The sequence below is a fragment of the Aulonocara stuartgranti genome, assembly GCF_965226115.1.
Source record: "Aulonocara stuartgranti genome assembly, chromosome: 3".
Taxonomy (NCBI): Eukaryota; Metazoa; Chordata; class Actinopteri; order Cichliformes; family Cichlidae; genus Aulonocara; species Aulonocara stuartgranti.
In genome coordinates, this window is record NC_138941.1 from 68236615 (window position 1) to 68262004 (window position 25390).

The 25390-nt window shown below is 40.9% G+C and overlaps 1 protein-coding gene across 3 annotated transcripts; it reads right to left on the bottom strand.

The window, feature by feature from the left end:
* Nucleotides 1-794: 794 nt before the first annotated feature.
* Nucleotides 795-23816, bottom strand: LOC309693868 (polymeric immunoglobulin receptor-like). 3 transcript variants are annotated; one of them, XR_014272745.1, is made up of 7 exons: nt 23561-23816; nt 21162-21494; nt 17499-17831; nt 13805-14143; nt 11285-11614; nt 3558-3889; nt 795-2530 (listed from the first exon to the last, which is right to left on the bottom strand). XR_014272745.1 is itself a non-coding variant. In XM_082513471.1 (6 exons), the coding sequence occupies exons 1-6, from the start codon at nt 23622-23624 to the stop codon at nt 2445-2447; spliced, it is 1485 nt and encodes a 494-aa protein (XP_082369597.1). In that variant the 5' UTR covers nt 23625-23816; the 3' UTR covers nt 795-2444. The 3 variants fall into 3 exon arrangements, 2 of the variants coding, with proteins under 2 accessions (XP_082369597.1, XP_082369598.1); XM_082513471.1 differs by lacking the exon at nt 3558-3889; XM_082513472.1 differs by lacking the exons at nt 795-2530; nt 3558-3889 and adding an exon at nt 3899-4553.
* Between the last annotated feature and the right edge of the window lie 1574 nt (nt 23817-25390).

A 25390-nucleotide genomic window follows, 5' to 3' on the forward strand; every position in this document is an offset into this window, starting at 1 on the left:
TTTGGGGTCCATAGGGACTAGTAAAGCGTTATATAAAATACAGACCATTTACCATTTATGTAAACACCAAACAAAGTCCTGCACACAGTGAGTTTAGTACACTGGGTGTGTTATCTGTTAGTAATCATGTTGAACATTATAAAAGTGTCACAAAAGGTTGATTCTGTTTATCTGGACGCATTCAATTGGAGAAATGCTTTGTCACTCTTCCAAGTGATTTCTTCAGTTCCATTCGATTCCTTCTTGTGGGACATGCATGGAACAATTCACCCAGGAGGCATCCTCGTCAGATGCCCAAACCACCTCAACTGGTTTCTTTCGATGTGAAGGAGCAGCAGCTCTACCCTGAGCCCCTCCAATAGCCAAACTGCTCACCCTATCTCTAAGGCAGAGGCCAACCACTCTTTGGAGGAAGCCCATTTCTGCCACTTCTATCCACAATCTCAATCGCTATCCGAAAGAATAATGATGATTGATCAATGACCATTTAATCAGTGGCCATGTGTACCATTAACAGAGAGAGTTGTGGAATAGCTGCAATCACAGCATTGTAAAATCAACAAATCAGTTTATTTCTAAGCTCAGTTGATCTGACTGAGTGATCTGAGTGAGCTCAGCCTTCACTTTCTACAGGGAGATGTTGTTTTCAGGCACAGAAGTAAAGACATGTTTACCCACAGCATTCAGTTACAGAGGAAGACGTTGCTCTAAGGCACTTCAGAAACAGAGGTTTGTCTGTTATTGGAGGGACAAAAACAATGAAAAGAGAATTCAACAGGTACATGTAAATCTTTATTAACACTTACACACTTACATAGTGCTCATATTTCATTCAATCACAGAAGGAATTCACTGATTGTCATTGTCTTTAAAAAACAAACTCTTATAAGGCACACATGAACTGAGAAAAACCCCACAAACACCAAGAGGATGTTTCAAGAAGGCCACAGAGAGAAGAGTACAGAAGTGGAGCAGTTCAGTGATGTAGGTGGAGGCGTCACACCATCAGGCCATGAAAATATGAACCATGATTTGAACCTGAAACAGTGCAGAAGCTCTAACAGTGGAGAGATGTTTGGAGTTAAAGCTTTGGTCAGACCAGAGATCAGAGCATCAGTTCATCACACTGTCCTCACTGCTGTAATATTAATGCCACACTGTTGTTCTTTCATGTGCTGATGTGATGCACTCATGTTTACATGTTAGTGTTACTGACCATTAAGTTCTGTAGGAACCACACATTAACACACAGCATACACGGATAAATAAAAAACACCCGTTGATGTCTTTGGACTGTGGGAGGAAGTCAGAGACCCAGAATCCACTTCAGGAGATACATGTATGACCTTTGTTCCTCATGCACTCCATGTGTTACTTTACTAATTCACAGTCTGTTTCTGTGGGCAACAGGATGACTGTGACCTCCGACACTGCTGTCTCATTACAAATCCACACAAACATGATGTGTATATTTATACATTATGAGTGGCAATTTTCCCTAAAATCACAATGTTTCTAACTTGAGCCAAACTGGTGGATCTGAAAATCCATCTAAACAAATGAGTCAAACTTCACCCAAAAGAGCATCAGTGTACAAAAGTTTGCATCATCTATACAACAGTATAAAATGTGAAAATATGTTTCATATTTTTGAGTCTCATGGGTCTGTTTATGAAAAGTAATCAGGTCTCAACCCAGCAAAGTTGTTCAGGATGTTTTGCTGGTGTCAAAGGTCAAAGCAGTTTAAATCTGAGCTGAACAGTGTGTCATGTTAAAGAAAAGTTGAAGAGGTTGTCAAACTTCTCAGTGCAGGATCAGAGAGAGACGTTAACAGTTTGTACAATCTGTTAAACTGGGTAAGATTGGTTTACAAACTAAAAACAATGTCAGCCAAAGAGATGATTTTTATACAAAGTGTTTTCCAGTGGACTGTACTTAAAGAAGAAAAAGTCACATGAAGCTAATAAACAATCACACCAACATAAAATAGTTAATTTGCCTAACCTGAAGCTCCAACACTCACTGACTCTGAGATCAGAAATTCATGTGTGTTTGTAACACAGTTTGACTTTGTGTCAGTAAATCTCATGAACAGCCTGAAGATGAATAAACTGTAGTTCAGAGTCACTGACAGCACAGACACACACTGTTGGTCTGTGTCTGAACATGATGATCAGCAGAGATGTTTAATATATTCAGCCGTCTGATGGATGTTCAGAAGAGATTATTTATGTCTGTCCTCAGATCGCCTGATTCACAGTTCAGCTGTGGAGACTGAAGACGAAGATCAGCATCATCAGTTTTTTCTGTCCTTGATCATCTTTCTTTCTTCAGTAACTGTGACTTCTTGGAACAGCAGGTGGAGACTCAGAATTCGGCTTTGAAAACTTTGCAGAACCTCATACCTGTTTGCGACGTTTGATTCTCTGTTTTTGTATTTTTGCCTATATCCATAAAATAATAATAAGAGGAAGAAGAAGAAGAATTCCCAGAAAAACTATCATCCATACCGGATATCTTCCCGACTGATCTGCAGGTGAGAAACAGGTGTCAGCTGTCAGGTAGGTGATGAGTGAATAATAGAATAGAATTATTTTCCTCATCTAGTTCAGAAGACTAGGTTAATAAATTCATTCACAATATGTATTAAGTGAGAAAATGTTTATACTGGGGGATTTTCTGTGCGTTTAATTTAAAAACAGGAAACACATGATCTGACCAAAACTGAAGCCTCCATCTTGTTTTTACCATAAAAGAAAAAAATGAAAATAAAATTACAACTTAACAGGTCTGACAGCTCCTTCGAGGTCAGAGGTCATGTTTGTTTCATCCAGCTGTTCTATATAATTTGACCTGTTTGACTGCAGATCTGTGAGAGCTCATTAAAACATGTTTGAGACTTTTGGAAGGTCAAATCCTCGAGTCTCTGAAAATGTGTTTATTTATTATGAGGCTGAAACATCTGAACCTGTTCAGATTCGATGATAACAGCTCTGTCACACCAACCAAACTACACTGTACACAATTTACAACCTTTATGTATGAAGCACTTCAAATAATAAGATAATAATAATAATAAATAAAATAGTGAGAACTGACAGACTGCTTTCAAAAATATAGCTAAAAGATGACTTTCCCAACTCTCAGAGAGCTCAGTGTGATCATTAACTCATCATTAACATTATTGAATTCATTTCTGAATTCATTTCTGTAAAATTTGCACTATTTAATTCAGTTACACAAACAAACTGAATTGAGGCTTTTATGGAATTTACTGTGAATAATAAGTTAGCTTGTTTGTTCTCAACTGTGAATGAATAAAATTAATTAATTTAACTTTGCACAGTGGCATGGTGGTTAGCATTGTTGCCTCACAACACCAATGCTAACCACCAAGAAAGTCCTGAGTTCAATTCCACCATCAGATGCATGTTTGCATGTTTTCCCCATGTTTGCGAGGGTTCCCTCCAGATACTCCGGCTTCCTCCAACAGTCCAAAGACATGCACTTAGTGGGGATTAATTAAATAGTGGGGTTAATTGGAAACTCTAAATTACCCATAGCTGTGACTCTGTGGTGCCCTCAGCTATCTTTTACGGTGTGGTCTGCTGGGATGGCAGCATCTCTGCTGGGGACAGGAAGAGACTGAACAGGCTGATCCGGAGGGCCAGCTCTGATCTAGGATGCCCTCTGGACCCAGTGGAGGTGGTGAGTGACAGGAGAATGGTGACTAAGCTGTCTCTGCCTCATGAAGGAGACTCTGACAGCACTGAGCAGCTCCTTCAGTGGTTGCGGCACCCACGATGTGAGACGGAGAGCTTTCGCAGGTCTTTCCTCCCCACTGCTGTCAGACTCTACAACATGGTCTCTGCAGATGACCACACACGTGCTGACAGACACACACACACACACATCCCATACACAAATGTAAATCTCGCCCTTTCTCCTTAATGTGCAGTGGCACACCAAGTGCAGTTTTCTCTATGTAACAAAGTATTTTATTCTATTTGTATAGTACTTATTCTATTGTATATACACTGAACAAAAATATAAACAGGGTAACATAAGTGGTACATAAGTGGTCCGCAGATGTGCATGCGCTTTCAAAGTAAATCTTTAAGAGTTCTAAACAAATGTCTGTCCTCCGGAAAATCTTATGTACGCAAACACGCGTTGCAACTTCTTATCTGGTGCGTGCCTTTTATTTTGAAATGCACCTGCGGACCACTTATGTGCACTCCTGAATCCGATTGTTCAGTGATGACGTGAGGAATCCTACTTCCGGGCCTAAAGTAGTCTGCGTTTAATATGACTTTTGTGTTGTTAACATGTTTAATGTCATGTCAGTGATCACTGTTGACCTCCCTCGGCTTTCATTACCGCTAATCATTTATTTAAGCTATTTTTTTTAAAACCTTAGGATGTAACTACAGCCCAGCCCATGCAGCAGTATATGAATGACTAACCTCATATTGTGGATGGATTATCTCAGTTGTTCTCCTGGCTGAAGTTTGGTCCTTTTACAGCATCCTGCCACGTGATTACATTTGTTCCTGACCACCGAGAACACTCGTGTTAACTTTTATCGAGTGGAAAAAAAGTTAGCTTGTTTATATTATGCTAACGTAGCTGTGTCGCTAGCGGTCACGTAGCACATCATTATATACCAGCTAGCCCAACTTCAGTAACCCTACAAACATCACTGCTGTTTAGCTTTCTGCCTTCATTTTTAGGTGTTATATTTGACAGTTCAATGTCTCCTGAGAAACACTCTAAACAACTTGTCCGGAACTGTTTTTATCATCTAAGAAACATTTCTAAACTCAGGCTGCTGGTGTCAAAGGCAGAACTTGAGATGATTATTCATGCTTTTATCTCTTCTTGTTTGGATTATTGTAACGGTCTTTTTACGTGTCTCAACAAAACAGCTCTGGATCGCCTTCAGTCTGTACAGAATGCAGCGGCAAGACTTTTAACTGGTACAAACTAGAGGTCACACATTACTCCAGTTTTGGCTTCTCTTCATTGGTTGCCTGTAAATTTTAGGGTTCATTTTAAAATTTTAGTTGTAACTTTTAGAGCTCTGCACGGTGAAGCTCCCCAGTATATCTCTGACCTGTTGAAACCTCATGCTTCATCCCGAGCACTTAGGTCTTCAAGTCAAAGGCTACTGGTGGTCCCACGTACTAGGTTTAAAACACGTGGGGATCGGGCTTTTCAGGCACTGGCACCTAGGCTGTGGAACTCTCTGCTGTTGTCTTTACGCTGTCTAGACTCTACTGACTCCTTTAAAAAGCAGCTGAAGACATTTTTATACAAACAGGCTTTTAATTAATTTTAACTTGTATGTCTGATCTTATTGTAAAGCACTTTGTGATTTTTATCTGTGAAATGTGCTATATAAATACATTTTACTTACTTACTTACTTCATTTATGTTGGAAGTGATAACAGAGCTGTACGTTTTAATTTGTTTCCAAAACCCTGCAGTCAGGACATGCTATATTGTATTTAGATAGAAGCTAGCGAGCTAACTCCCTGCTAACTTCTAACTCCGTTAAATGTCATAAATTCCGTTTTCATGGATGCCTGGATGTTAAACTCAATTGCTACACCTGGTAGAGCAGAACGCTGATCATTTTATTAAAGATGAAAGACTTTAGACAGTTTTTCAACTCTCAGTAATGCCATAGTGATCGTTTGATATATGGACCTGCAGCGGAGTTTAGACCCAGACACGGCTAGTGACGTCAGACTGAACAACCGGATATAAACGCAACACTTTTGTTTTTGCTCCCATTTTTCATGAGCTGAACTTAAAGATCTGAAACATTTTCTACATACACAAAGGACCCATTACTATAAGATATTGTATTAGTGAGAACTTCTCATTTGCTGACATAATCCACCCCACCTCACACGTGTGGCATTTCAAGGTGCTGATTAGAAAGCATGAATATTGTGTATTGCACAGGTGTGCTGCCCACAATAAAAGGCAACTCTGAAATATGCAGTTTGATCACACGGCATCTTAAAACTCTCAAGAATGAGATTAAGTTGCTAAACCCTGACGTCTGACATGCCAAATGAGTTAGTTTAGCTGTAAACTTTGGTGTGTAAATGCATAGAGTGAGGAATTTATTGACAGTGGGGGTATGCCTGTCATAAAATGCGTAGTAAGAGCTGCCTCAGCCAGATAAACAGGAAGTCACAGTTATAAGCCTGGGGTTCAGCCTGGGGAGATCGTCCTCGCCATAGAGTGAGAGCGCTCCAGAGGGTGTGTAAAAAAAAAGAAAGAAGAAAACATCCAGTGCACTATATGAAGTTGTGGTTTAAGGAAAGGTGTTTGTTGAATAGAGTAGTGTGAACTTTAAGAAAAACTGAGGAATGCAGTGAGAAGAAGTGTGTGTGTGTTGCTGTGGTGTCCCCCAGGGATCTGTGTTAGGCCCTACCCTGTTCTCACTGTATATGCTTCCTTTAAGTGTCATTTTTGAGAAATACCACATTGCCTTTCACTATTATGCCGATGACATCCAGATCTATTTTGAGCTGAATGATGATCTAGCTATGTCCGTGAGTAACTTTCGAGAGTGCATGTGTGAGGTCAAGCAATGGCTTCTGGCAAATTTTCTTATCCTTAACGATAAGAAAACTGAAATTATGATCTTTGGCAGTGACGCTCTTCGTGCCAAACTTCATGATGCTTTTGGCTTCCTCACTAGTTCTTTCCCTGACACTGTTAGGAATTTGGGTGTGCTACTTGACAGCTCATTTAAACTTGATAAACAAGTATCCGCTGTCGTCAGATCTAGTTTCTACCAACTTCGCCTTATTTCCAAGGCCAAACACTACATCCCGCACAATGACTTGGAAAAGCTTATCCATGCCTTTGTAACGTCAAGACTAGATTACTGTAATTCACTTTATTATGGTCTCCACTCTACCCTTTTACATAGATTACAGACAGTCCAGAATGCCGCTGCACGCATTCTAACTAAAACTAAGAAGTTTGCTCACATCACTCCCGTCCTTGCTGATCTGCACTGGTTGCCTGTGAAATTTCGTATTCAATTTAAAATTCTGTTGTTTACTTTTAAAATTACTAATAACACAGGGCCAAGTTATCTTAAGGAACTCTTAAATTCATATCTTCCTACGAGGGCCTTAAGATCTTCCTCACAGTCATTGTTGGTTCAGCCCAGATCTCGCTTGAAGTCTAGAGGTGATCGAGCGTTTGCTCTAGCTGCACCTGAGCTGTGGAACAATCTCCCGATTGGCATCCGGGCGTCTGATTCTATTCAATCTTTTAAATCACGGCTTAAAACATATTTGTTTGAACTTGCTTTTTCTACTAGTTAAATTCTCGCCTCGCTTCTAGTGAGTTATTCTATTAATGTGTCTGGTTGTTTTGCGTTGTCCTGCGCTGTCAATGTTTTCTATCACTGTTTGATGGTACAGCTTTACTCTGCTATAGCTGTGTGCTATAGTTTATTCTTATTAGTGGTTTTTACCTGTGAACATAATCCCACACTTATAGGACTCCGATGTTTTAGTGTAAATCATTTTATTGTTTTATTGTTTTATGTAAAGCACTTTGGCATGTCCCTGGCTTTTAATGTGCTCTATAAATAAAGATTGTTGTTGTTGTTGTTGTGTAACAGGGAGTGAGAGTGTGTGTGTTCACAGCTCGATGGAAATCGGCTGATGTGTGTAGGATGAATGATTGGGCCGAGATTTTTCTCAGATTATTGGGTTTTGTTTTATTACAGTGGAACCCCAATTTACGAAATTAATCTGTTCCCGAGGGTCTTTCGTAAGTCGAAAATTTTCGTAAATCGAAACCAAGGGGTTGTCACATAATTCGAAAGGCATCTGGGACACTGACCACATCAGATGGTATGTCCCTGTGTCTAAAATGATTGTAACGATTCAATCTATTCTAAAATTATAAAGAATTGTTTTAAAAAAAACTTTTGTAATTACATCATATTGCTGGCAGTGGAAACTTCAGTGGCACGAGAAGTTCTGCAGCCAGCAATAAACATGAGGGGACTGATTGGGTTAACAATGGGGTTGTTTGTAGTCAAGACCGCCTAAACCAAGACAATACCAAGACCAAGACAGACAGAGACAAAAACGTCTTTAAACTGCAGCCAGATGCTGCTTCGTTTACGGGTTTCAGGCATATTTGTGTGTTTTTGCAATGCACTCGCACAGCCCTCACTCGTGTACTGAGAGGACGCACACTCAACTTGACTGTCGCATCTCTCACCCTCTCTGTTTTTCACACAATGATATTATCCTATATCCTCGCATGTGACTGGCCACAATATGGAGGGATTGGAGCATAGCTGAGCTGTGTGAGAGCTGAGCAGCGAAAGGAAATTAAGTGAGGAGCCGTCTCTCGCTCAATGCGAGTCGACTCTTCTGATTCACTATAAAGCACTCTCTAAGCACGGCTCTTAGAGCTGATGCTTTTGCGCATGACACATTATCGAACGTTACGTTGTTTGTCATGGATATTGTCAACTCCAAATCTCGCGACCACTATGTCGATCTGAGACAGCGAGACCCAGACAGTGAAACCAAGACAAGACAGAGTGATCCAAGACCAAGACCAAAGTCTGTTGAGACCAAGAGAAGACCAAGACCACGTAAAAGTGACCGGTCTCGAGACATCCAACTCTACAATGGGGACAAAAGTTTGACTGACTTGATACTGATACGCAAGATTGCACCTGCTCCACCCAGACAGTGGGAAAGGGGTGCATGTATGTAGGTTTTATTTTGTTTTGGGTTTTTTTTACAGGAGGAGGAAAATTAAGGCAACATCCTAGGTTCACATCAGCTTGTGGGCCCTGCAGACTTTAGTTGCCACTTATCTTTGCTACTGATTTTTTGTGAAGGAAACGGTGTTCTTACTGGCTGCGTGGTTAGTTATGGTATGACACTGTATTGTTGGAAAATGTCATGTTACAGGGAGGAAAATGTAATGTGAAAATATACTGTGTTGAAACCAGTGTCACTCCTTTCACAGCAGCAGCAAATTGTTAACTTCATGATTTACAGCAGCACCTCTGGAATCTGTTTATCCAGGCCTGACATCCAGGACTCTAATGTTGTTTTTACTCTAAGAGTCCATCTGGGGGATTTGGCATCCAGCAGACAGACATAGGTTTAATAAAGCAGAATGTGCAGTAATTACAGGAAGTTTTATTGTACTATGTATTATTATATCACTATTTATCTCGTGTCGCTGAGCTCATAGCATTAAACAAGTGAATGACGTATTTAAAGAACAGTCACAATGTATAATGTGTTGGCATAAACATATGGGATGATCTAGGATTTGGGCAAATTATGGCAACAGTAGTGGTTTAATTTTCTGGGGAAATAAATTGCACAACACAAACTGGTGACTGTAGTGTCGGATGCCTCATTACTCTTCTGACCTCCAGGTGTTTGCATATGTGAAGCTCATATGAACTCACAGAGTTTGTTTTGAGGCAGTCGTGGTGTGGATGCAAGCTCCAGGCGGAGCCAGGAGTTAGACATACTTAACATGAAATTCATACTGATTTTATTTTCTAACACGGGTTTACAGGCGTGGCGCAAAGCTACTTCAGAGGAAAATTTCTGATGTTGGTTGGGAAATAATGTAACTAACCTTTTTCCTTTTTATTCTTCTAGTTCTGGTGAATTGACACATGGGGGAAACCATGTGTCAAAAAGGGGAGGTCAGCTTTAATATAAAACAGTGTTTTCCAGGATGATTTCTTTATGACTACTGTGATTTGTGTGATTAGCAATTCATGAACAAGCAGTGTTGGGGAGTAACGGAATACATGTACCGGCGTTACGCATTTTAAATACTAAATATGAGTAACTGTATTCCGTTACAGTTACTATTTTAAAGGGTGGCTTTTACAATGCAGATACTCAGTTGAAATAAATGGATTACTTGGCGGTCTTTTCCTGTTTCATATGTTAGGCTATGCCCTCTCTATTTTTGATAATTCCACACCAGTGGAAATCCAAACAAAACATGCATTAAGAGGCCCTAATGCCTGTGTCTCAATCTCGTGGCCCATGTCATCTCTATTTACGGACCGCATAATGACATGAAGAAATAATTTAAAAAATTATTATTCAAACAAATTTTTTAATATGAAAGCAATAGGCAGAGTGTTACAGGCATCGCCCTAAAGAATGTAGCCTCATGGGCAGTAGTCCGTGCTGCAGGGAGAATGGACTGCCATACTCGTTATGTGTCTGTGAGTGAGGAAGGGAAAAAAAAGGGGAGTGGAAAAGTGTGAGTTGCCACGATTCCACTTGTAGTCTAAAGAGGTAGCTGGTCTTATTACCTGTTTTATTTTGTGACAAATGTAGCTCCTAGGCACATCTCTTTTATCCTGACGTTATTGGAAATTACAGCTGATTATGATTATTCCAACCTAACCCATTTCCTACTTGTTATGTGTCAAATGTAAATAGTCTGGTGTGTACTGTTTCTATACAAAATGTTTATTTATTGTTTGTAAATGCATTAGATATTTGAATCTGTTAAAATACAAATAGGTTACAATAGTAATATAAGCGGGTTAATCGCAGTGTTAACAGTACTGCACAGAAATGTTATTGATGCTGAACAGCAGCAGAATGTAATTACAGATTTATTGTAAATAAGGATAAAAGACAATTATTTTGTAAGTGTATACTTGTGAGAAAAACCAGTTGAACAGTTGAACATATGGACCTGATTGAATGTGTTTTTGGTGTTAAAAGAGAAATGTGTGTGTCTAAATGAACAGAAAAGAACACAGTGCAATTCAGTTAATAAATCAGACGAAGGAAGAGCCTGCAGACCGAGCGCAACTCATGTCTCCAAACTCTGCTTTTCTGTTTATAAACAGACCCTATAGAAGGCCTGTAACAAACAGTAATAAATCACACAGCAATAGTACATTCATGTAGTTGTAAAAAGCATGATAATATATTAAGTAATCCAAAGTATTCAGAATACGTTACTGTCATTGAGCCTGTTTTGTGCAGTAACAAAACAGGCAGCACTGAAAGCAGCTCTAAGTGTTTGTGTTGTTCAATGATTTGTGCACAACAACAACAATGGGACCTCTCTCATCCATCAGTCACCATGTGGACATTTTTCTGACACACTTTGAAGCTGATGGACGTTTTGTGTCTGCACTAAGTACGTTTTCACCAGCTATGGCACCGCAGGATTCACTTTCACAGACTCACACACACACTCAGCTCTACTCACTCACCTGTAACACTCAGGTAAACAATGTTGATGGGCTCCCATGAGTCTTTTTCTGCCACACTGACACCACACACGTATGCTCCAGTGTCATTAATCGTCACATCCTTCAGAATCAAAGACACGTCTCCATCCTTCATCTGTCTGTCCCGTAGATACACCCGGTTCTTAAAAGATGGATGCTGGAAAATTGGAACAAATTGACCATTCTGGTATGAAAGGACATTTCCTGACTTTAGATCAGCTTTGGTCCAATTTACAGCTGTAATTTTGCTGTTTGGAGCTCGACATGGGAGAGTGACGTTCTGTCCAGACTCAGTTTTGAGAATTTTGGGGTCTGAAAGAGGAAACAACACAGAGCAGAGAGGTTAAAGGTCAAAGTACAATTATGATCAGAATGACTTACTTTAAATATTTTGTTCATTTCTTTTGACATATGAGTTTTTAGTCATGTTGGATTTAATGAACCTCTGAACATCCAGCAGGTCACCAGTGACCCACTGAGGGGGAATTTTAGCCTCATGCTAAACATGCAAAGTGTCAGAAACTACAAGATGTTAGCTTCCACAGAACAACAACATGTGTAGACAAATTAACATAAAAAGCATTTAAAAAAGGTTATGTTGTGTTTTTAACTATTTGCCTGTCTACGAGAGGTCTGTTTGTAGAGTTGTCATGGTGATGAGTAGACCTTGCGTTTTGGGGGTATACTGTCCCTTTAAGAGCCACTTGAAGCCAGAGCGCACATTTTATCAACTTTTCTTCTGACGATGCTGTCTGTGTTGAGCGCTCAGTGGATCTGTGTTTGACTACTCTGCCTAGGCTGCACTGTCGAGTGCAGATCCACTGAGCACAGCGTAAGCTAGCGAGACAGAAGCTAAGCTCGTTGCAACATGGCAACTGCCTCAACGCTACCCGAAACTGAACCTCCCCCATCCTCATTCAGATCTGGCGTTTGGAACTATCTTGGTTTTCATGTGAAGTATGAACCTGAAGGTAAGCGCGTCATGGACAAAAGTAAAACAGTATGTCGGATGTGCCATGCAATGCTCAATTGGTGGGGACTAGTGCATTAGCACAGTTAGTTCATTAAAATGTTTACGCCGTCCAGCCCCACGCACGGGGCGATCTGCAGAAACTCGTTAACTGAGATTTGCAGCGTTATGATGTTAATGTCATTTTAACGAGATTTACGCTGACAGCACTAGTGGGAACAAAACGAATATGACTGCACATTGACGCCGACATCATCCTAGTGCAAAGACAAGTGGAAGCAGACAAAAACAACAAGCATGCATGCTACAAACTTTACCCGAGTCATTTAGACAGCCGTTAGCACACGATTCTCCTTATGGGGACCTGATATGTTTAATATGCTGCTGAGAATATAGCCCAGAAGAAGCGTATAGTATAGCTTTTATTTTGGAAAGAGCCATTTCTCTGTAATAAACTCTCTTTTCCAAAGATGAGTGATTTCTCGATCAGATAGATTCATTTTATTTTATTGTTTTGTTGATTCAGCAACATTAAATTTAAAAACTATACTTTTGAGTTAAAAATATATATTTATAATTTTAATAAATGACTAATTAAACCAGCATGAACATTCTTTTGTATCGAAAAAATATCGAACCGTGACACCAAAGTATCGAACCGAACTGAACCGTGAAATTTGTACATCGTTGCACCCCTACTGTTTACTGTTGTCACAGATCCTGAAAGACAGTTTTAGGCTGAGCCAGTGGAATAGTTCAACTTAAATGTTAAATGTTAAACTGTGCTTTTCTGAGTACAGTTGAAGAATAAAACAACCTCACAGAAAAAGTATTTTCTGCATCTTGTCTCATTCCCCATGACCGAGCCAAATGTGCTGATAATAAGTGAACATAATGTGTGAGAGAAAGCAGCCTCTCATTTTAAGACACTGTGAGTCTCTGCATGCTGCCTTTATGGAGCTACAGCTGTTTGTATACACTGATCAAGAAGCTTTGTAGCTGCATACTGACTCCTGACACTACAACACATCACACTGACACACACATTACACTTCTTTGTCTCTGTCACAGCTGGATTACAGATGTTAAGTGTCCACTCAGCCTCGTGTCTCCTTCACACAAACAGATAAACTGAATCCAGATGAAAATAATCCTCCTGTACTTCTCAGATCACTTCTAAACTCAGTTTAGTTCAATCTCACCTGCAGAGATTCACTTTCACAGACTCACAACCACCAGCTTCACCCCTCCCCTCCCCCTCCAGCTGTAGGCTTTAACATTGAGTTTCCCCACACATGTTTACAGATGAGTTAGAGAGCAAGAGAAGAAGAGACGGATTCATAAATGTCTTTGTTTCTGCTCTAACCAAACAATGCTGCTCTACAACTCTAGACTACCAGCCACAAAGACAACAGCTGGAGAAACATCTGTCTACCTCTGACATCCACCAGCTCATCCATACAACAAACAAACATCAACAACCAGGAAGCAGCTTCACCTCTGATCACACACACTCAACTCTACTCACTCACCTGGAGGATCAACAACAATCAGATAAACAATGTTAATGGGCTCCCATGAGTGTTTTTCTGCCATGCTGACACCACACATGTATGCTCCAGTGTCATTAATCGTCACATCCTTCAGAATCAAAGACACGTCTCCATCCTTCATCTGTCTGTCCTGCAGATCCACCCGGTTCTTAAAAGATGGATGCTGGAAAATTGGAACAAATTGACCATTCCGGTATGAAAGGACATTTCCTGACTTCAGATAAGCTTTGTTCCACTGTACAACTCTGATGTTGCTGTTTGGAGCTCGACATGGGAGACTGACGTCCTGTCCAGACTCAGCTGTGAGAATTTTGGGGTCTGAAAGAGGAAACAACACAGAGCAGAGAGGTTAAAGGTCAAAGTACAATTATGTAGCTTCCTTTGACATTTGAGTTTTTAGTAATGCTGGTTTTCATGAACCTCTGAACATCCACCAGGTAGGGCTGTTCGATATAAAAAATATATATCGGATGTATTAAATCCAGTTCTTTGTATTCTTCAACGGCCAAGAAAGACACAGCTCAAAGTGGTCCAACTTAAAAAATGATCTTTAATTTTACATATTCCGGAATATGGAGACTGAGCACACAGACACGCCAGCCGAAGTCTCAGACAGAAAACAGGAAGCCTGATTATTTATATTCTTCCTTTAGACGTCACACACACTTTACATTTCGATCAAACACTCTACTTAGTTTCACTTTCTGCCTGCAGCTCCTCATATTCTACAAAAACATGCAGTTTCCTGTCAGCCTGTGACCTAGTCAAGTCTGGGCCTCTCATAAAACAATCTAATCAGCAAATAAGTATTATGATTATATATTTAAATCCCAACAGATGACAATGTAAAAAGGTCTATCGTTTCATATTACTCGATCCCTTGCTTCATGGCGTCGCAAAATAAACTGTTTGCGGCAATATTTTTTTCATCGTTTTGATGGTCACTGTAGAATTCATTTCTTAAAGTTCTCTCTTTCTCTTATATTTAAAATAACCACACTACAGACAGACAAGCGACTGCTTTTATGTATTGTCGTTAGCAACAACACTCGCGTGCCTCCGCCGTCCGCCTGTTTGTTTTCCACATAAACCTTTCACAATAAAGCTGAAGATCCTATTGAGATTTTTCAAAATAAAATGAATCACATGAAATAGTATGCAGAGTGTTTACGGATGAGAAGCAAAAAAAACCGTCAGGTGCTAAAAAATAAACCTTAGAACCTTACACGCCGTGTAATAAACACTGACAAAGAAAAAAGCAACCATTTCAATGTCTACAAATGTATAGCTTCATGCTTTGGTCAAAACCCTTGACTCCAGGTACACCCAGCTGAAAACACTTCATGCAAGTCGAGTTGATCTGAGATTCACTGAATTGAGAGAAAATGTAACATTTTTGGGATATATATCGTTGTCAGGACAATAAATGTCTTATATCGGGTTATCAGATTTTGGTCATATCGCACAGCCTTACCAGCAGGTCACCAGTGACCCACTGAGGGTGAATTTTAGCCTCTTGCTAAACATGCAAAGTGTCAGAAACTACAAGATGTTAGCTTCCACAGAACAAAAACATGTGCTAACATGTGATAAAAGTAAACATAATCAGTGAGAGAAAGCACCCCTCTCACTATAATAGGGCTTTGGAGCGTGATGTCACGGGGGTGGGCGTGGAAAGGATTTTGGCCCGATCCGCCATTTTGGGGGTCTAAACAAAGCGCAAGCGAAAAAGGAGCGAAGGCACACACAACAGCCACCGTTCATATTTGCTGTGTGGTCGGCTGCAATGTTCGATCACACGACCGGCAAGAGAATAAGCTTGAAAAGGGTTTGTCTTTTCATTCTTTCCCAACCTGGAAGCAACACGAGGCGGCTCGTGTATCGATGTTACCAAACGAAGGCGTCCAGCCTGGATAGCAGCTGTGAGACGAGCTGATATCCAGTTCTCTTCCATCTCCAAATATCTGTTGGTGCTCCAGACATTTTCATTCCGGTAAGTTCTAAATATGTTCATATCACTCTTTATAGCCTATTAGTTTTATTTTCTATGCGCTCTGAGCTCATAGCAGATTAGAACAAACATCCTACTGAGTGATTTTGCAGAACTACCTTCTATTTATAGAGTTGCTAATTATTTGGCATTATTTTAGCAAACCAGCCTATTAAATGGATGAAACACATCGTGACTGGGTTCCAGCGCTACACAAGGGACCTGCTTCAAACATACCACCATGCCAATCAGATTACTTCTCCTGTGTCAACAGGAGGAAACAGCCAGATATGCCAGAGCTGTAGCATTGGCCAAGCAGGGTCCAGGATGAATCTGGAAGAAATCTGGGGAATGGAGGATAATAGGCTAAGTTTCATCATCCGAGCCACATATGATGTGCTGCCTTCCCCCATAAATCTGTAGTTGTGTGTTGGAAATAACCCATCTTGCTCCCCGTTTACAGTCCCAGCAACACTCAAGCACATCTCTGTTGGTTGTAGGACTAGCCTTACTCAAGGCAGATACACATGGAGACACAACCAGGTCCTTGAAGTCAACCCAGGCAGGGCCACCTGGGATGAGGGTGTCTAGTGATAATAGCCCAAACACCGGATGAATCTAAGGTTTACTACTGCTGATGTGTCCTAAAATTTTAATATTATAATCTAGGTCAGATTTCTAATCCCTGAATCTAATCAAGGAAGGTGTAGGAGCCATATGAGTTGTTCCTTCTGACTAAGTGGGTTGGTTTGTGGTCCACGTTTCCTCATAGCAGCCATCCCTCAAGACTTTCTCCATTTGAAGCAATGCATTATCAGGGATTGTAACATCAATTCTTTTGCTGAATAAGACACTGTGAGTCTCTGCATGCTGCCTTTTCTGTAGCTACAGCTGTTTGTATACACTGAACAAAAAGCTTTGTAGCTGTACACCGACTTCTGAAACTACTTAGCTTATTAAAAATGTGTGTGTCTGTAGTCTCAGTGACTACAGCCTGACTCTAAAGCTGAGTGTAAATGTGACCAGATGAAATGTGAGGTTGTGAGAAAGTGTCTGACTGCATTCATAGATGTGTCCTTTCAGCTGCTCGCTCTGATCCAACCTTTGGTCTCTAAGAAGAGGCTTCAGGGAGACGTTTGCTACGTTGGACTGTAGGACCATCAGAAATGTGTGCAGTAACAAAACAGGCAGCACTGAAAGCAGCTCTAAGTGTTTGTGTTGTTCAATGATTTGTGCACAAAAACAACAATGGGACCTCTCTCATCCATCAGTCACCATGTGGACATTTTTCTGACACACTTTGAAGCTGATGGACGTTTTGTGTCTGCACTAAGTACGTTTTCAGCAGCTATGGCACCGGCAGGATTCACTTTCACAGACTCACAACTACCAGCTTCACCCCTCCCCTCCCCCTCCAGCTGTAGGCTTTAACATTGAGTTTCCCCACACATGTTTACAGACGAGTTAGAGAGCAAGAGGAGACGGATTCATAAATGTCTTTGTTTCTGCTCTAACCAAACAATGCTGCTCTACAACTCTAGACTACCAGCCACAAAGACAACAGCTGGAGAAACATCTGTCTACCTCTGACATCCACCAGCTCATCCATACAACAAACACACATCAACAACCAGGAAGCAGCTTCACCTCTGATCACACACACACTCAACTCTACTCACTCACCTGGAGGAACAACACGAAGGTAGATGATGCTGAGTTTCCATGAGTGTTTTTCTTCCACGCTGACTCGACACACGTATGCTCCTTCATCATTAATCGTCACATCCTTCAGAATCAAAGACATGTCTCCATCCTTCATCTGTCTGTCCTGCAGATCCACCCGGTTCTTAAAAGATGGATGCTGGTACTCTGGAAAAAAGTGCTGATTCATGTACAAAAGCACATATTCATCTTCCAGGTCAGCTCTGCTCCACTTTACAACTTTGATCTTGTTAATTGGAGCTCGACATGTCAGAGTGACGTCCTGTCCAGACTCAGCTGTAATGAATTTATGGTCTGAAAGAGGAAACAACACAGAGCAGAGAGGTTAAAGGTCAAAGTACAACTATGATCAGAATGATTGACTTTAAATATTTTGTTTATTTCCTTTGACATTTGAGTTTTTAGTCATGTTGGATTTAATGAACCTCTGAACATCCAGCAGGTCACCAGTGACCCACTGAGGGGGAATTTTAGCCTCATGCTAAACATGCAAAGTGTCAGAAACTACAAGATGTTAGCTTCCACAGAACAACAACATGTGCTGATAATAAGTGAACATAATGTGTTGTAGCTGTATACTGACTCCTGAAACTACAACACATCACACTGACACACACATTACACTTCTTTGTGTCTGTCACAGCTGGATTACACATGTTAAGTGTCCACCCAGCCTTGTATGTCCTTCTCACACAAACTGGACTAATATGAAAATATTTGTTAGATAATATTGTTAACATGTCAACCAGGCTCATACATTCTATTCCTCTTTAAGCATCATTTGCTTTCTAACATCTAAATCTCATCAAAAGGCTGAAACAGGAAAGTCAAACAGAGGAATACACATGTTACAGATTGTAAGCGTGTTATCTGCGTGTTATTTTGCAGCTCTGACACTCAGGTTGTTATAAATGTCTGAGTCTGTTGGTATTGTCAGTGACTAACAGAGAACCTGAGTGTAAATGTGACCAGATGAAGTGTGAGGTTGTGAGAAAGTCTCTGACTGCATTCATAGATGTGTCCTTTCAGCTGCTCGCTCTGATCCAACCTTTGGTCTCTAAGGAAGAGGCTTCAGGGAGATGTTTGCTACGTTGGTGTCACAGGCGTGTGGAGAGGATAGAGGGCCCATGTCCAGACAGAGACCAGGAGACAAAATTGGACTTAACAAAAGACGAGCCTTTATTTAGGGCTGAAAACTCGTGTTTTTTTTTTTTTTTGTTTTTGTTTTTTTTTCACAAGGTTTAACTGAGGGGAAACCTGAACGTAAACTGGGAAACTACGACTATGACTTTGACTTGAAACTATGACTAGACAACATAAAAACTATGACTTCTTTTGACTTGACTGGGAAACTGTGAAAAGAGGTAGGAGATTTAATACAGCCAATGCAACACTGAACTGGACACCTTAAACTAGCTTTTTAATTAAGCAGCAAGGCAGAACAAAGTCGGGGCTGTATCAAGACACGAGGACTAAACCCCAATTCAACCAGACCCAGAACTGATCCGGAATTAAAACTGGACTACAACAGTTCAAAATCAGGACTATATAGGATTTAACCAAGACAGAACAAGAATCAGAACGTTTATATAATTATTTAGCCTTGTTGTCCAAACAAGCCTGCAGAACTTAATGAATATAGAAATTGAAAAATAACAAACCTAAAAAGAAACACTAGGTATGAGATACATGAGGACCTTGGTGATACTTTTGGTAAACAACCATTTGACTAAAATGTCTGTCTCACCTGCTCTTGTTCATCTCTGTTCTGTCCTCATTCTCCTCTCTCTCCCTCTCTCTTTGTGCTGACAATCATCAAATATACAGTTGAAACCAGATATTTACATACTCTTCAGATAAAAACACTTTTTTAATTGTAACATCAAATCAGACTAAATGTTTTTTTTTAGATTGTTAAATACAAAAAACACATTTGTTAACTTTAAGAGTAAAGAGAGAAACTATCTGTATTTCTTAATTGCAAATGGCACCAAATTGTATTCAAAATTGAGCCACACTTATGGAGCTCCACAGTTCTGTTCCTGGTGTTTTGGTTGACATCTCTTGATTTTCCCATGTCACAGAAACAGGCTCTGTGTTTTGCCTTATATGCATCCACAGCTGTGCCACCAATTTACTCACATGGACTCTACTAACCTATCAGAAGCTTCTTCAGCTCAGAATGGAATCGTCTGGAGTTTTCTTATTAATTAACAAACTTAGTGTATATGTGCTCCTAAATTTGATGAAAAGTGATAAAAATAGACAGCTCTGTCTCTCTTTATTCTGACATTTAACTAATTCAAAATATATTTCAATATTTATCTAAAACAAAAGTTTACTCTAAATTGATGTTGTACAGTAAAAATGTTTTATGTTTTCTCCCTAAAGTGTAAATATCTGGTTACAAATGTGAATATACTGCTGTGTACTGAAATCCCTCTTGTTTTGCATAGAAATATACTGAACAACATCCATCCATCCATCTTCATCCGCTTTATCCGAGGCCGGGTCGCGGGGGCAGCAGCCTAAGCAAAGAGGCCCAGACCTCCCTCTCCCCAGCCACCTCCTCCAGTTTATCCGGGGGAACAACATACAAAGCATAATATATAAAATAACATTTACCTGAGTTTTTTCTTTGAAAGAACCCTCTAATGTCCATTCTTATATTTCAGTACATAACTGAAACCGATTTAGTCGGGGAGGGTAAGAACTGAAAATATGAAATAAACACACGTAAGCTAAGAATCTCTAAAAAAAAAAATAGCATTTGTTCGGCTTTTCATTTCGCCATTTGTTGATTCACTTGAAGAGCAAGTAACGTAATATTGGTCAAGTGATCAGTTTGATATCAATCTTTCGTGATGCACCGTCATATTTACATTATTTGTACGGTATGAATGATTTGCGTTGGTACCTGGTCAAACTTAAGCTCTCCTTAGTATGGCTGGCTCCGTTTCTCCAACAGCGCACTCACGGGCAGCAGCTGCCCCGCCCTCTTGCTCAGTCGCTTAGTGCCTGAGCTCGGATCATACCAATATCAGGGGGGGATTCACGCACAGTCGTAAATTCCCACAGTGTGCACTATGTGCTTCGAATATTGTGTGCACTTTTTGTTTTATACAGTTGTCAGCCAGGCATCTAACTATGAAAAAATTACACTCCAAAAGACCCCAGGCTTCTGACAAAACAACCTGGGTTTAAGCCCAGTAAGCCACCCCCACGCTCCGCCCCTGATACACACATGAGGTGATCAGGGGAAGTAAAGACGCATGAGGACACAGCTGACCAAAATGAAACATAATGACACAGGGGAAAGTAAAACTAACTACATGAACACAGAACACAAAATAAAACAGGAAACATGAAGACTTAGACAACACAAGCTTAACAGACCTAAAACACATGACAGAGTAGACAAGAACCCAAACACAGAAACCAAGGAGACAGATGATAAATAATCACAAACCTAAACATCCACTAAACCCTAAATAAGAATAACACGCAAACTTATAATCGCCAAACTAACATGAAAACTTCAAAAATTACAAAAATAAAACTCAAAATGCTGGGTCAGAGACCCAGCCTGTGACAGTTGGATCGTCCTACTCAATACTCACTTACCTGGAGGATCAACACTCAGGTAGATGATGGTGAGCTCCCATGATATTGCTTCTTCCATTAAGACACCACATTCATATCTTCCTTCATCATGAATCGTCACATCCTTCAGAATCAAAGACACGTCTCCATCCTTCATCTGTTTGTCCTGCAGATCCACCCGGTTCTTAAAAGATGGATGCTGGTTGGCTGGAACAAAGTCACGAGTCCAATAGAAAAGAACATTTTGTGACTCCAGGTCAGCTCTGCTCCACTTTACAACTGTGATGTTGCTGTTTGGAGCTCGACATGTCAGAGTGACGTTCTGTCCAGACTTAGCTGTGATGAATTTATGGTCTGAAAGAGGAAACAACACAGAGCAGAGAGGTTAAAGGTCAAAGTACAATTATGGTCAGAATGATTGACTTTAAATATTTTGTTTATTTCCTTTGACATTTGAGTTTTTAGTCATGTTGGATTTAATGAACCTCTGAACATCCACCAGGTCACCAGTGACCCACTGAGGGGGAATTTTAGCCTCATGCTAAACATGCAAAGTGTCAGAAACTACAAGATGTTAGCTTCCACAGAACAACAACATGTGCTGATAATAAGTGAACATAATGTGTTGTAGCTGTATACTGACTCCTGAAACTACAACACATCACACTGACACACACATTACACTTCTTTGTGTCTGTCACAGGTGGATAACAGATATTAAGTATACCCAGCCTTGTATGTCCTACACATACAAGCTGGACCAATACAAAAATTATCTGTTAGTTAATACCATCTAACCACCATCACCCTCCCCAATCCTGACTCAATGACCTTCATCACACCTCTCACCCCCCTTTCCTGCCCCCTAAAACTCAGGATGTGAGCCGATTGTTTCAGAAACAGAAGCCTAGGAAAGCCACGGACCAGACTGTGTTTCACCCTCCTGCCTCAAAACCTGTGCTGAGCAGTTGGCTCCCATCTTTACTCGCATCTTCAACAGATCCCTGGAGCTGTGTGAAGTTCCCTCCTGCTTCAAACCCTCCACCATCATCCCGGTCCCCAAGAAACCTGCCATTACAGGACTGAATAATTATAGACCTGTCGCGTTGATGTACGTGGTCATGAAATCCTTTGAACATCTGATGTTAGCCCATCTGAAGGACATTACAGGCCACCAGTTGGACCCTCTGCAGTTTGCCTACTGGGCAAACAGGTCGGTGGATGATGTAGTAACATGGGGCTGCATTACATGTTGCAATGCCTAAACCACTCGGGAACTTATGCCAGGGTCCTGTTTGTGGACTTTAGTTCGGCTTTTAACACCATTGTGCCTGAACTTCTCTCCTCCAAACTCTCCCAGCTCAGCGTGTCACCAGCTACCTGTCAGTGGATCACCAGCTTCCTGACAGACAGAAAGCAACAAGTGAGGCTGGGGGAGATCACCTCTGAAACTCGGTCCCTCAGTATTGGTGCCCCTCAAGGATGTGTCCTCTCACCACTGCTGTTCTCCCTCTACACTAACGACTGCACCTCCAAGAACTTGGCTGTCAAACTCCTAAAGTTTGCAGATGACACCACTGTCATTGGCCTCATTCAGGATGGTGATGAGTCTGCATACCGGCAGGAAGTTGAGCGGCTGGTACTCTGGTGCAGTCAGCACAATCTGGAGCTGAACACTCTTAAGACTGTAGAGATGACAGTGGACTTCAGGAGACATCCCTCAACTCTGCTCCCCCTCACCATATCAGACAGCCCTGTGTCGACTGTGGAGATCTTCAAGTTCTTACCACCATCTCCTATGACCTGAGGTGGGAGACCAACATCTCCTCCATCCTCAAAAAGACCCAGCAGAGGATGTACTTCCTGAGACAACTGAGGAAGTACAGTCTTCCACAGGAGCTGCTGATCCAGTTCTACACTGCTTTCTAACATCTAAATCTCACGAAAAGGCTGAAATGGGAAAGTTAAGCAGAGCAGTAGACATGTTACAGATTGTAAGCGTGTTATCTTCTGCTGCTCCGACACTGAGATTGTTATAAATGTCTGCGTTTGTTGGTATTGTCAATGACTAACAAACAACCTGAGTCTAAAGCTGAGTTTAAAGTTCGTGCCTGGGGTCTCCTTCACACACACAGACAAACTGAATCCAGATGAAAATAATCCTCCTGTACTTCTTGTTATCTCAGAGAGAACCTATTTTGTTTATTTCCTTTGACATTTGAGTTTTTAGTCATGTTGGATTTAATGAACCTCTGAACATCCAGCAGGTCACCAGTGACCCACTGAGGGGGAATTTTAGCCTCATGCTAAACATGCAAAGTGTCAGAAACTACAAGATGTTAGCTTCCACAGAACAACAACATGTGCTCATAATAAGCGAACATAATGTGTGAGAGAAAGCTCTCACACCACAATCTCACCTGCAGAGACGAAGACAAGGACAAACAGCAAAGTGCAGCAGAGCAGCGCAGTGCCAGCAGCCATCTCTGTGTCAGTATTTGTGCTGATCCGACTCTTAGTTTGTTCTAAATGTCTGAGTCTGTCGGAGTTTTCAGTCAATAACAGAGCCTGACTTTAAATACTGACTACATCAGATTACATTTAAGCTTGAAATAAAGCTGAAAGTCTGCTCTGAAGAACAGATCTGACTTTCAGCGGCTCACTCGGACTTTGCGCTGTTTGTGGTGCATTCAAGAACCTCGGAAATCTCAGCTGTTTGGTGAACTAACAGGCCCACGTGACCCGGTGACGGTCACAGTGTAACAGCTGCCTGCTCAGTGTAACCAAACATCGTGGCGTTATTTGTGTCTGATCTGTGATGAAGCTTCTGCTGTGGATATGTGTTATCTCCTTAATGCTGGGCTTATACTGTGCGATTTTTGGCCCATTTGCGCGTCCGCAACTTCTCACACTGCGCACGCGCAAACACGTAAATGTCGGTGGAAGAAGACGGAGCAGCACGGCAGTGCAGCGTGTGATCCGGACACAAGCGATGGAGGCACAACTTATAGAACTTTGGAAAGCTCATCCGAGCCTTTTCGATGTGGCCTCACAAAATAATCACGACCACAACAACCGTGAAAATAGTTGGATAGACATTGCTGCTCAATCACAGCTGCCTGATCAATGTTTTTCATTAGCAATTCAGCAAAGTTGATGGCGGTGGTGTGTCTGTGTGAGAGAAAGATAGAGAGAGAGAGAGTGACAGATTTTCTGTTATAACCAAGGGTGTAGATTTGGCATGGACAGAAGGGACATGTCCCCACCAATAATTTGATCTCTGCGAGTAAAGAAATCAAACCCATTAGAAAGAAAAACCGATCTGTCAACGTCTCCTTCACCCAGCGGTACAGAAAGAGTTGAATTACGTTCTCTACTGGCGTCCTACGTCATGTGACAAATATGACCAATGTGATTGGCTGTGCCCTTCAGGGAGCTCTGTTTAGTTTTAGCATAACGTGTTTTGGAAACTAACTGCACAACAGGCAGCGCTATTAGTTCTCTCAGTCTCAGAGCAGCATTTCTAATTTTGATTGAAACTGTCAGAGAAAACTGCAGCTTTGAGCAGCCCGGATATTAGTTTACAGAGGCTGTTAGAATTATATGTCTAACGTTAAAATGTTGGTGACTCAATAATTTCATCCTAATGGCACTGGAATATTCATAGTGTTAATTTTTGAGACAAATATCACGATGTAGTCATGATGTTGCAAATATTCCACCTTGTAGTGCAGTTTGCACAAAGTGTTTTAAAAATGCACTCAGCCTACAAACATTACTGATGAGTCAAGATCTGCACAAAGTGACAGAAACACTGAAGCAGCTCCACATTTTATTCTTATTGTCATGTTTGTCCTATTTATCAGGTGACAGAAGAACCAACACAAAGCTCAGAGAGTAATGGTGACACAAGATCACAGGTGAAGTTGGATGATGACTTGTTGGTTCATGACTGTATTTGAAGCACATGTGTGACTGCATGTATGTGGAATGTCTCACTGTTATTCATCAGGTGACAGAGGCAGCTCTGCCATGTTGTAGCTCGGACAGAGGTGAAGAGGCGAGGTCACAGGTGACTGACTGATGATTTGGTGCTATAGATTAACAAGTATTTATTATCATGACAATTGTCAGGCTGCTGATGTAAATTGTTTCATTGGTGTATATTGGACAAAGAATCTGAATTGACAAGTCTCACTTTTTATATGGCACGAATCAATGTGTTATTTTATCAGGTGGCAATATGACCT